Source organism: Astyanax mexicanus, chromosome 11, assembly GCF_023375975.1.
Source record: "Astyanax mexicanus isolate ESR-SI-001 chromosome 11, AstMex3_surface, whole genome shotgun sequence".
Lineage (NCBI taxonomy): Eukaryota > Metazoa > Chordata > Actinopteri > Characiformes > Acestrorhamphidae > Astyanax > Astyanax mexicanus.
The window spans coordinates 36,583,043-36,596,873 of NC_064418.1; the positions used below are offsets into that span (position 1 = coordinate 36,583,043).

Below are 13,831 nucleotides of genomic sequence, written 5' to 3' on the forward strand. Positions count from 1 at the left end.
AAAACACACCAGTACAACAAATAGAACATGAACAGACCCTTAGATATGGTGAAAAATTGGTGCCAAATTAAAAAACAATTACTGAAAATGGAATAAAACCACTTTTTCATCCCTCCATCCAACCATTTTTTGAAATTGTATGGCGATGAAACGTAAAATGCTAGAAGGTTGTGGACATTATGTTGCTTCAATGTTAAAATTTCAACGTTTGCACAACCCTTTACCATTATGTTTAACGATGCTTCAATGTTGAAACTACAACAGACCTTATTTTAGTCATTTTTCAAACACATTTCAACGTTGACGATCGGTTGGGTGCCAGCTGGGCTGCGAATCCCCAACTCAACAAATTCATACTACAAAAAAAAAAAGTACTGAACTGAGAAAAATCCAGCATCCTAGATCCACAGTTCCACTGCTCCACAGCTCGAGGCTGAGTTGTTGTTTTATATTCTGGTGTAAGACGTATATGTAAATGTCAAGGCTAGAGTTCGAGGAGTTAATGTAAACAAGGACTGGGAACAAATGTTAAGACAAACAGAGAAACCTCAGCACAGTGAAATGAGGTGGAGAAAGAGCGAGAACAAGGCTGAGGAGTGAGATACGGGCTGTTGAGGAGGAATGGTGTCATACTGGGACTTATGGGTATCTCTGGGTACTAGCTGATGGGTGATGGGAGACAGGGCAGTGCAGAAAGTAGAATATGAGAATGTGTGTGTGTGTGTGTGTGTGTGTGTGTGTGGTTGTGTGTATTTATGTGGAGGAAGAAGGCCACTGCTAGGTGTCCGAGCATCTAAAGGCTGCTGATCTGACTCTCTGCTCAGGACAAGGATGGACACATACGGTGGGGGGGGGCAACACCACTGTCCATGGCTGTACCAGCCTGGACACACCACCATGACCACCCCAGCCTGCCCACTGCTGCCTCTCTCTCTTTCATGCTCCCTCCTTCGCTCTCGGCCTCCGCCGTTTTCTCAGTCTTTGCCTTGGCACACTGCCACGCTGTTTCCCCTCAAACTGATGGCACCGCTGGGAAATGTGGTCAGCACTCACAGCTCTGCTCCAGCAATTACTCTCTATCACTCTATCGCCCTCTCACTTTCTTCCTCTCCCTCTCTCTCTCTCTTACCAGTCTGTCCCTCTGTCTCTCACTGCTTCTCTATCAATCTTTTATTTCGCTCTAGCTCTTGTCTATCAGTTTCTATCTGTCTCTCACTACTGTCTACCTTTTTCTATTGCTCTCTCATCGCTCTCATCGTCTATCACGTATTCTCACTTTGGCCTTCCTTTTCTCCCTCTCTTTCTCTCTCTCTTTTTAAGTTTCACTATCTCTCTCTCTCTTTCTCTCTCTCTTTTTCAGTATCACTCACTCTCTCTCTCTCTCTTTCTGTTCCTCTGTCTCTCTTCTGTGTCAGATGAAGATGTTGACAGAGCAGGCTGGTTCCAGTTGGCTAGAGGCCACTGCAGTCTCAGTAGACAGAGAGACAGAGCAACGGAGAAAGAGAGAGTGAGAGGATGAGAGAGGGAGAGGAAGTGTGTGTGTGTGTGTGTGTGTGTAAGTGCGTTCAAAGTGTGAGCAAACACTGCTGGGGATTTGATTATGTTTGTATACAGCAGACTTCATCAATCCCTCCCTCCTTCCTTCCTCCTCCTCCACTCCCTCTCTTCTCTCCCTTTCTCTCACACACATTTTATCCTCTGTTAGCTCACTCTCTTTTTTCCACACTTCCATTTATTCTATTTCTATTTCTGTATGTCTACTCTCTGCTGTTGTGTCATCTAACCCAAACTTTTTTACAAGTTACTGTAAAAATGCCACTGTAAAAAGGCATGATGTACGTTAGGTTATGGCTTGGGTGGGAGTATCCAAACCTGCAAGGGGTGAGGTGCTATCTTGTGAGGCTAAATAGTGGTCAACATGCTCATGGCAAGGCAACATCAGTTTTCGTTTAAGCAAGGCTGATATTGGGTAACAGATAGACGGACCAATATACTGTGTATTTCTGAAGGTGTGCAGGAATGTACCTTTTTCAATCCACACTGTCTTGGGTGGCCAGATATTTTTCAAGTCATTACGTAGCGGGCCACAAAAAAAAAATCTGTTCGCGGTCCAATACACTATCGCTGCCCCGGCTAGTAAATTGGGACACGACGGTGGAAAATGCTTTTATACGGAGATAGGGAGCCTAAGAACGGCTGGAAACTAAAGTCACGCCGAGCATGATAGAGAGACAGAGGAGGAATATAAACAAAAGCTCACCAGAGAAGCATTTTATTTTCCTTTTTTTTTTATTATCGTTCATTACAGTTCAAACAACCTCACGGGCCATATGTTTCATGCTTTGGGGCCACATCTGGCCCACAAGCCACCTATTGCAGAGCCCTGCAGTATATCACAGAAGGCATTATCACCCACAGTGAACAGCACAGTGGGTGGTAATGATCGTGACCAGCAGCATCTGACCAGAACTGCCCTGGGTGTAAAGCCAAGCAACTCTGGTAGAAAGCAAACCAGGAGCCCCATACACATATCCCATAAGTCCCATAGGTGCAGGGTTCTTTATTTTCTGCGGCATTGGACATGCCAAAAGTCATTGGAAAAAAGTACACAACAATAACAGGATAGCTTCTCTGTATCCTGCATGCGCGAAGCATGTTGACATATTTCGTTCACTATTTTGCTGTTTATAGCATTTACTAGGATTACTTTGTACATTAGGCAGTTCATTAGTGAATAAATTCAGTGCTTGTGGATTACAGTCGTCTGAGCAGCTAAATCCTTTCACAGACTGAAAAAAAAATCTGACCGTCCGTGCAGATTTAAATGTATGCTTTGCTCCTAATTCCCCTTAATTTTAGTGAGAGAATTTGGAAACAGACTAAAAAGATGTATTATCTTTGATTTCTCCACTACTAAAGTTGGAAATACTGATGTAGTTTCCAAGAACAGCTGGCTACAATGTTATGTGCATGTTTCTTTTAAAAGCATCCATACTACATAAGCCTAATGCATCATATCTGGGTTGTATCTTTATGATATAATGCTTTGCAGTGTGTAGCTTCCATATTCCAGAAACATTAAATCACACTTCTGCTCAGTGCAGCAAGTTGTGACATCGGGATTTGGCCTCATTTCTAGATAACCCATGCGTTCCAGCAGTAGTCAGGGAATACCAGGACATGGACATAGCTGTCAGGCTTCAGTCTTCACCACAGGCGTGATGGAATCTTGTGCGATGGCTCTGAGACCCAATCGCCCCGGGAACCTTCCAGCGTTAACACACATAGCATATGCTCCTAACGGCCCATAGCCCTCTGCCTTAACAGCATATTAAACCCAATAACGCTTCCAGCAGATCCGCATAACGATCGGGAACAGCGGCAGGGCCTGAAGGAGCTGTCACACGGGTGTTACACAGCTTTGAGGTGGAAGCACAGCTCAACTGTAAATCAAACAAGAGGAGGAAAGACAAATGTTTGGTTTCAGGTCTGTTTTTCTTTTCCTTTTCTTTTTTTTCTGGACCGAGTGGAGGGAGATTAAGACCTCTCGAGTCTACATGCTTCTCATTGATCTGGAACAAAGAAACATTTGCAGAAACGTCATAAATTTCAACCTGTCGCTGCAGTGATGGCTTTATCAGACATGCTGGCTCTTTTTCACGGGAGAACAGGAGTGAATGGCCACCAGAGAACGCGAGAACGCGAGAAACATGGTTTTATATATATATATATATATATATATATATATATATATATATATATATATATATATATATATATATATATATATATATATATACAGTTCTGGAAAAAAATTAAGAGACCACTTTACAATCAGTTGCTCTAATTTAACATTGTTGTTTTATTCTATAAATTCTATATATTCAATATTTAGTGGTTTTTAATCACAGTTTTCATGCATCTTGGCATGTTCTCCTCCACCAGTCTTTCACACTGCTTTTGGATAAGTTTAGGCTACTCCTGATGCAAATGTTCAAGCAGTTCAGCTTGGTTTGATGGCTTGTGATCATCCATCTTCCTCTTGATTATATTCAATTTTCAGGACAAAAAGAGTAAAGGAGTCCAAATCAGAGAAATGTAGACCAAAATATATTGACCTGATTATTTAAAGCAGGCTGTGTTTTTTGCTTCCTTTCGGTAAAAACTGAAAGAGAGTTTTGGTTTCTGAGGTTGAAATGAAAGTAAAATAGGCTTCAAAAGGCAAACTCTGCAATACATAGAAAAATACAGTTAATCCATAGTTCAAAGTAAGGGAATGCATACTTTTACTGGGTAGAACTTACAGGCACCTATACATATTATTTGAAATCATTTGTAATGGCAGTAAGAGTATTGTGTTGGTTGAGATGCAATGTAATAAATAAATAAATACCTGTTACACCTGTAATAAATAACCTCAGATACATTTATAACTGTATTTTTATATGTATGATATATACCTTTTGGCTTCATTTGAATTGGGCAGTTTTTTTTTTTTTTTTACTTCGTTTCAAATGTGATGATGGATGGACCAATAGAATTGCTCCAAAAACTGAAATAAAATCACTTTACATTGACATTACATTGAAGATTTTGTCTTTATATATAAATACATATATTCATTCATTTATATATTCATATTTATATATTCTTGTCTGCTTGTACTTGGTGTATATGTGTGTAAATGTGTGCGTGTTTTATATAGAATTGGAATAAGACTCCTGTCTTGACCTGAGAGTACACATCCCTCGAGCCTGCTAAACTGCCTGTCGTGCTCAGAGACACACACACTCCAAAGCACTGATTGGGGGCAGAATGGGGAGCGTGTGTGTTCTTATCAGAGCTGATTTAGCTCTGTCTGAATGAGAGCTCTGCAGGTAATTTAGAGGAGGACAGAGAGGGAGAGAGTAAGGTCATCTCTGCTGAACTGCAACTGAGACTGAGACAGTTAGAGGAGCCATTAACACTACAGTGCTGATACCACACTTTCAGTCTTCTACACACGTACACACACATAAACACGTACACACAAAAACACACGCGTATACACGCACACACGGGCCTGACCACAAGCATGCTGACACTGACACACTGCCTCTTTACAGCTGTTGTACACATCAGTCACCATCAGCCTCTATACTCTCTCTCTCTCTCTCTTTCTCTCTCTCTCTCTCTCTCTGAGTCTGTCTGTGTGCACTGGACTAGTGAAACACACACACACACACACACATCCATCACCCCGGCCACTGCGCTTTAATGCTCTCCTGCTGTGCACTGATAGAACCTTTGATTCAGTTTCCTGAACTGATTCTGTCAAACTGTGCATCAATGAATATGATTCAGTGATTCAGTGATTTGGTGATTCAGTGAATCATTGATTTATTGATTCACGAGTCAAGCACACAGCTTTAAAAACACAATTTTAACTTTCAAAGGCAGTCAATAAAAGGAAAGTAAAATGAACCTTATGGAGCATTTCTATTGGTCCATTTAACATTCAACATTTAACACATAATGTACATAATTTACCATATTTTTGGACTATAAGGTGCACCAGATTATAAGGTGCGTTAAGCAACACTAGTAAGGGTGCCTACATCGAAGTGAGCAAGTGTGTCGCAACATTTCCTTTCTTATGCAGAAGCTGGGGGAAGCGACTAAGTAAACATAACTGTAATTCTTAAAAAAAAACATTTTTTTTAATGAGTGGATGTTAATATACACATGTTTCTACTAATAACAATTTGTTTGTGTGAGTAAAGTGCTTCTGTTTATTTACATAAGTTTAGATATCCAATATTTTGTCTAAGAGTGAGTTTTCAGTGAAGTTTCTCCAGTACAAGGGCTGGGTGCAGCAGCATTAGCATTAGCTGCTAACTGCAGTGCTAGAGGGACATTAATGCCACCCAATACTGAGGATTCCCAGGTAGCTTGTTTTGAAATGGCAAACACACAGAATGCAGTCCTATACACTCGGCTCTGAATGAAAAAGCAAAAGAGCTAGCGGTGCGGTTAGCGGCTAATGCTAATGCTGCTGCACCCAGCCTTAGAGCTGGAGAAACTTCAACATAAAAAACTCACCCTTATAAAGCTGTACTTCAGCAGAGTGGCTTTACTGCTCCTTAATACATTACTTGTAGAATTCATACTTTATGTGCACTGGATTATAAGGCGCACTGTCAATTTTTGGGGAAAATTATTCTAAAAGGATTTTAAGTGACTATATTAACAGTATGACAATAAAAGCTCCACTAAAAATACGCAGAGCTCATTAACAGCCCCTGACACCCCCATCTCCAGCCCCTTTGTCTCTTCACTAGTGTAGAAGAATGTGTCAATCATCGAGGGCAAGTTTGTATCATCTCCAGTACAGACACACTCATTAATGTTAATCCAAATTATAGTATTTTAAATAACAATAGCAATAATAATAACAATATTAAAAAGCCTGAACGCCTCAGACAGACAGTTTATCTGCAGGCACTGTTGCAGCACGCATCTGTCTACACAGCGTGCCAACATAAATATACATATCTTCCAGGCTTATGAATAAATCGCGGGTTATCGCTCCCTAAATAGCGTCTGATTGGTCACGCTTGCTGTACAGTGTCTGCTGTAGTCGAGACGCATTGCTACTTCTTAATAAAGCTTAACCACGCTGAAACATAAGCGGCCTAAACACGCACTAAACATGCGCAGAGTGAGGGGGCAGAGGGAAGAGATTTGCCTGCTGATTAAAGTGGGGGCTGCAGCTGCAGGGGGCCCCGGCCTAAAGACCCTCACACCAGTTGGTGAGGTCAGAATGTTAGCTTTTCCCGTTTGTCACCACTGCTGTAGTTATTTCCTTTTTACAAATCATCACCCCGCCCCCTCTAAAATAAGATATTTTACACTTTTACTAAACCTGCAGGGGATAAAGCAGCTCTAAACAGGATGTCATGGCATGTCATTGCAATGCAGTGTACAAAATTAAAGTTAAAATTAAAGTTAAAAACATTTAAATTAAAGTTTAAAAAATTAAAGATCAACAAAAAAAAATAATAAAGTTAAAGATTAAAGTAAATTTGCTGGAACTTGAACAAGCTTGAACTCCTCAAACTTGATGAGTATTGAGCCACAAGTTACATTACATAAAAAAAACAGTTCTTTGTAAATGTATTTGTGTTTCTGTTCTTCTTTTTACTCTATAGTGTTACAAAGGTGGAACTGCATGTTTGTCAGGAAACAGGATGTCACAAGTTTAAATCCTACCTACACCACAGCTCTTTAATATAATGAGTTTAAGAATAGATAGGCTTACCAAGTGTGATAGAGAATGTTCTAAACTACAAACAGGAAAAAACAAAATCAACAAAATGAAGGGGTACAGAATAAATATCTAATAAAATCCAAAACAGTTTTAGTCTCAGTACATTTACTATCTTTGAGGCTCATTTTAAATGTTATTTGTTTTGTTGACTAAAATGCATGAGATGCAGAACTAAACTAAATGTAAAGATTTTTTGACTAAAGTAAGCTGAGTTAACTTAAACACTCTCCATAATCAGCTATTTTATCATTTTACTGGCCAGGATTTAAACATCTAAAGAGCTCTAACGCTTCCATTTTTCACCTGTAGCATCACATTATCATTCCAATGTCTTCTAAATGCCAACACTGATAACATCAAACCAAAACATAGAAATGTAGATTAAGAAAAAACAGAAATCCATTTTTAAAGCATTAAACATATATATTTAACATATTCTCATGGAATATCAGTAGATAGTTGCTGACACTTATTGTATCATTAATTTTCACATTTTCAGTTTAATAAAAAACAACTGACATATCTGCACTTTTCTTAGATGAGGTGATATATAAACATGAGCAAATTAAACAGAAACAGACCGTCCAGGACATCCGTCAGAAACTGATGCCTGCATCCCTTTCTGACACTCAGGGCTGATGAAATCAGCTATGTTATTTATAATAGGAGCACTGTGGCTTTTGTTATTTGTGCTCATCTCAGTAATTTTCTGCTAAGATAAGGTGAATCATTGGGAGTGATAACGTTCAGAAAGTTATTTATGGCTCATTGCTATGAGGTGGAGGGAGATTCTTTTATTTGTTAAATCAGAAGTTGAGATGGAGTAACAGAACTAAATTTTCATCCATCTGGAAATGAACTAGCCAAGTTTCAAACAACAAAAATATAACAGGGTTCTTGCAACATTTTAAAAGTCAAATTTAATGCTTTTTAAGACCTTTTTTTAGACCGCAACAAATATAATTTAAGACCAAAAAATTTAGTCATATTGCCTTTGGCAGAAAATAATTTGTTGTATTGAAAAATTAAAACTTAATGTAGCTAACTCGTCGCTACCGTTACATGTTATCTAGCTCAGTGCTAATGTTAGCTAGCTTTGCGCTAATGTTACTATGTTAGCTAGTTCTCCTCTAAACTTAGTTGTCTCCCTAGTAATGTAGTTAGATAACTCGCTGCTAATGTTAGTTTACTAGCTAGCTCACCGCTAATGTTAGCTAGCTCTCTGTTAACCTTAGTTCTCTTTACAGTAATGTTAGCTATCTCACCACTAAAATTAACATGTGCTTTCCCACAGGCATACCTACAGCAATTTTAGAGTAAACCTAAGACCTTACCTACCGGGATTTTAATTTAAGACATTTTAAGACTTTTTAAGGACCTGCAGGAACCCTGTGTAATTTATCAGCATAAAATGACTTTAGTTGGACAAATTACTTATATTAGTATTAGTATGAAAATGTAAAATCTTACTTTAATATCATTTACTGTCTCATGAGGAGAGGTAGGACACTTTCAGAGCATTTCATGACTTTGAAGTTGTAAAATACATCATCTACCATGATCTTAACAGCTCTTAACAGACTGAATTACTCTAGCCAAAGTCAAATTTAATGGTTTTTAAGACCTTTTTTAGACCGCAACAAATATAATTTAAGACCCAAAAATGTAGTCAGATTTTGTAGTCAATGTAGTCAATAATTTGTTGTTTTGGAAAATCAAAACTTAACGTAGCTAACTTACTATGTTAGCTAGCTCTCCGCTAACCTTAGTTCTCTCCCTAGTAATGAAGCTAGATAACTCTCTGCTAACATTAATATGTTAGCTAGCTCACCGCTAAAGTTAGCTAGCTCTCCGGCATTAAACGCTTCGTCTGAAAATTTAATACCTACAGCAAATTTACAGTTAATTTAAGAACTTAACTACCAGGATTTTAATTTAAGACATATTGAGACTTTTTAAGGACCTGCAGGAACACTGTGTAATTTATCAGCATAAAATTACTGTTGTTGGATGAATTACTTATATTAGTATAATCATGCTTTAATAGCATTTACTGTCTCATGAAGAGACGTAGGACACTGGTGTAGAGTAGGACACTTTCAGAGCACTTTGTGACTTCATAATGTAAAATACATCATCTACCATGAACTTAACAGCTCTTAACAGACTGAATTACTCTAGCCCCACCCCCTAACAGCTCTCGCCGTCTGCATTATCTGTCTCTTCCCCCCTAATTCTCTCTCTCTTTTCCCTTTTAACCCCCTCCTCTCTGCACCCCAGCCCCCCCTCTTTCAATGCCTTCACATCTGCCTGTCTGCTCGCTCCATCAGTCCGCGCTGAGTGCAGGAGGCTTGTGGGAAACGGAGTCCTTTGGGGACGGCTGTGTGGTTACTTTCCCCTCTCCGGTTTCTGCTCTCAGCTTGAGAACGGGGAACCCATGAGGGCCAGGAGTGAACTCTATTAGCCTGCTAACCTGGAGCAGCTAGGCGGTAGGAGTGTCAGTCAGGAAGAACACACATATGGCCGCTGTTCAGGAGAGGTGAGGAAAAAAACAGGCTTGAGGTTTCTCCGCCTCAGCCTTTTTCTTCCCTTCCCCTCCCCGCGGAGGCTAACAGCTCTATTAGGGCCTCGATGCAGGTCTCACACACTCAAACACACACACACACACACACACAAGTGGGCGTGATGGTGCCACACATGTAGCCATGATAAATAACCCACACAAAACAGAAACAGAGAACAAAGACTCTCTGTTTCTCTCTCTGCCTATAAAACACACACGCACACGCCTACACATAAAACACAGACGTTTACACTCACTCACACACTCGTCAGCCTGCGTTGTTTACCTTGTGGTTCTTGCCGTGGCGGTAGACCATCCAGTCCTCTCCATTGGTGCTGACTTCCAGCTTGAAGGCGGTAACGTAGTAGGACTTGTGCGTCTCCTTCGAGATGGCACCCTGGGTGGCGATGCCAGTCAGAACCTTCAGAAAGTGTAGATCCACCTATAAGGAGGAAGAAGTAAAACAAGGATGATGAAGAGTAATGAGAGTGAAAGAAGCAAAGAGAAGAGAAGAGAAGAGAAGAGAAGATGACGGATGAGGGAGACAGGAGTGAGGAGAAAGACAGATAAGGACAAGAAAGGAAAGAAAAGACATGAATATCAAGGCTCTTCTCTCAGCAGACGCAGTGTAATCAGTCTTTGCTCTGACATTAATCACTTCTGCTTAGATCAATACAAGCCCAAGCACACCCCTTACACTTTTAATGCAGGCTCTGAGTGATTTCAGAATAACCTAGTCTCCTGGGTGGTACGCAGCTTGTCGCTGTGGTGGTTCGCTCTTCTTTAGCGTATCTTTAGTCAGGGGGCATGACTGTAGAATATTTCCACTGACCCATCAAACAGCATGTCTGATTCCCAGCTTTAACATATGCAGTTGGATCTTATAGTTTTTTAAATGAGTTTATCCTTTCCTTATTATTTTATTTTTTTAATTATTTTTATTAATTTATTAATTACTATTTTTTTTACTTTGATTCCTATGTTTTTATTTCATTATTATTCATTTTATAATGTCTTATCATTCTTATCATTTTACTTTACTTTCACTATTATTATCTTTTTCTTTATTTTATACTTGATAAATTCTTTACTTTTCATGTTTATTCTTTACAATTTGTTTTTATGGTCTTTTTAGAATTTTCTATTTGTTTCTTTCTTTTTACATATATGTTTTATTTATCTTTATTAAATGTTGATTTAAAATGAGTATTTCTTTTATTTAAAAGTTTTAATTGTGAATGAGATTTCATGTACTCCTAAATAAAAATAAAGGTTGATTGATTGATTGATTGATTAAAGCCCATTGTAAAGTATTGAAGGACACTAAATGAACCAATGACACTTTGCTTTCATTCTGTAGACATGTAGTCAAAATTGTCCATTATTTTGCCAATTAGCAACTATTTCTGATGCAAAATATCCTAAAATGTATACAGGGAAAAATAAATGTTGGATTTACCATTAACCCTGGAGATGGAAACTGAAGCATATAGGGATGAGTGGAGCTACAATTCATACTGCATCCAGCCAGCAGAGGCACTAGACTCATGTTTGCTTTTGAAAGAAGCTACGCTGTTCTTGCTTTCTACAGTAATTTGTATGAACATTCATTAACATTAAAATACCCATGCTTCATATCAAGCACTGAGCTCTGAAACAGTGGAACTGGACCCTGAAATATGTGAGCTTCATAAAATACCCCTGCAATGTCAAGCTGGATTGCGATTTTGGCTCCAACATCAGAACCTGAAGTACTTTAAAACCTCACAAAACAGCAGATTCAACTACTGGAGCAAAGTGCAGACAAACTCTCTAGAAACACATTTGATTCCTTTGATTTGAGAAATGCTGCTGAATCAGCAGACTGTAGATATGGGCTATCTAAACTTATAAAAAACTTGCTCACGCTAACATCAGTGAAGCACTTAAACAGCAATAGTTATTCATTTTAACTTTAAAGCTGGAAATAGAGTCTAGTAGTATCTGAAGCGAGGAGCACATGGAGGCAGCAGCCCGTCAGCATGCCTGCTCCACTGAGGATGAGGAAGGTGATTCATCTGCTGCCTCACTGCAGTGTGGGATTTCCATCAGAGATTCAGCAGCAGTAGCCACCAGCTCCATCCCACGATCCCCCACCCGCCCCGATCCTCTCAGTGGGGTGTCATCTGAACACGAGGAGGAAAACTGCAGCGTTTGTTATCTGTCAAAAGGCAGGTGTGACTTTCACTCACACACACATGCTCACACACACACATGCTCTCTCTCTCACACACACACCTCCCTTTGTGTGGCTGCTTAGGGCCACAGAGAAACGCACCTAGACAAAAAATCAATAGCACAGAGGACTGCTGCTAACTATTTATTCTCAGCAAAGGACCCTCATCAATCAAGTGGCTGTTACCATCAGAGCCGGCCGCGCATCATCAACCCACCCACACCCAGAGAGAACGAGAGAGAGAGAGAGAGAGAGAGAGAGAGAGAGAGAGATCTGAAAGAGAATGAGAGAGATAAAAAGAGAGACTGATACGAGATATTTAAAAAAGGGAGTAGAAAAAAGGAAATGAGAACTGAAAAAAGAGAAAGACAGAAAATAAATAGATAAATAGAACAATAGTGAGGTGCAGAAGAGTGAGAGAGAGAACGAGAATAAGAGAGAACAAGAGAAAGAGAGAGAAAGAGAGTAAAAGAGATAAAGAGAGAACTGTTAAAAAAGAAGGGGTGACAGAATGAGAGGGAGGGAGGGGAAGATAGAGATAGAGAGAAAGAGGAAGCGGAAAAAAGAAAAGAAACTGAATCAGAGTAAAATACAGGGTAGCAGGATAGAAAGAGAATGGGAAGAAAAGAGAGAGAGAGAGCTATGCAAAAAGAACAACAAAGAAAAAGAGAGTGAGATCTAAAAGAGAATGAGAAAGAGACAAATTCAGAAGGAAATGAGAAATGAAAAAAGAGAAAGACAGAAAAAAAGATAAATGTAACGATAGTGAGATGCAAAAGAGTGAGAGAGAGAGAGAATGAGAACGAGAGAGAATACAAGAGAAAGAGAGAATGGGAGGAAGGGAGGGGAAAATAGAGATAGAGAGAAAGAAAGAAAATGGAGAGAAACTGAATCCGTGTAAAATGCAGGGGAGCAGGAGAGAAAGAAAATGGGAAGAAAAAGAAAGAAAGAGAGAGAGAGATGGAAGGAAACAGTCAGCAAGGCATCAGTTTCTGGTGAACGGTGATGAAAAAAAGTGAGAGAGAGTGAGTTAGAGAAAGTGAAAGAGAGTGAGAGAGTAAGGGAGAGAGAGAGGGACGGAGGGAGGGAGGAGATGGAGCGAGATTGTGCCTTCCCTGTGTCATTGCTGAAGCAGCCAGGAGGAGCAGAGGGTGTGATGAGATCTTAATGTCTTTCACAGACAGTTCAGTTACACACTCATACACACACACACAGCTCACATACACACACACACACACACAGCTCACACCTACCACACACCGCCACAGGCCGCAGTACAGGAACAACTGATACACTTTCATAGCTAAAAATGTCTGCAAACACTTCAACCATCACAGAAACAGTGCCATAAATACACTGCAGTGATGATACTTGCTGATTATGTTGATGTATTTTATTGCTATATAAAGATGATGAACCCTGTGCACTCCCTCTTTTTTTTAGTGTAATCTGAATCAGGCTGGAGGAAAAGCTGCTGTAAGACATATGGCTCTCAGGCATGCAGACATTTATGTCTGCTCTGTGCCAAGATGGCTGTCTGGCTGAAGGACTGGTAGGTGTGAACACAGCACAGCAGCTGGGTGTCCAGTAAGAACGCCACCCCTGACCAGAGTCCAGACATGCTGGCCCAAACCGCACTGAGCTGAGAGCAGTGCCAATCAGGAACTTCCATTTTTTTCTATGTTTTTAAAACAAGCACTGGAATGCTACCTCCGTCCATTTGATGCAAATTTGTTTGGTTTTG

At 39.8% G+C, this 13,831-nt stretch overlaps 1 protein-coding gene across 2 annotated transcripts in view; it reads right to left on the bottom strand.

Moving 5' to 3' along the window:
* Positions 1–13,831, bottom strand: part of nrp2b (neuropilin 2b) — a 113,446-nt gene that overhangs the window by 48,303 nt on the left and 51,312 nt on the right. For both annotated transcript variants that reach the window (XM_007234155.3, XM_022680251.2), the window contains exon 7: positions 10,159–10,314. In XM_007234155.3, the coding sequence (XP_007234217.2) occupies positions 10,159–10,314 (156 nt within the window). The remainder of the gene's footprint in view (positions 1–10,158; positions 10,315–13,831) is intronic.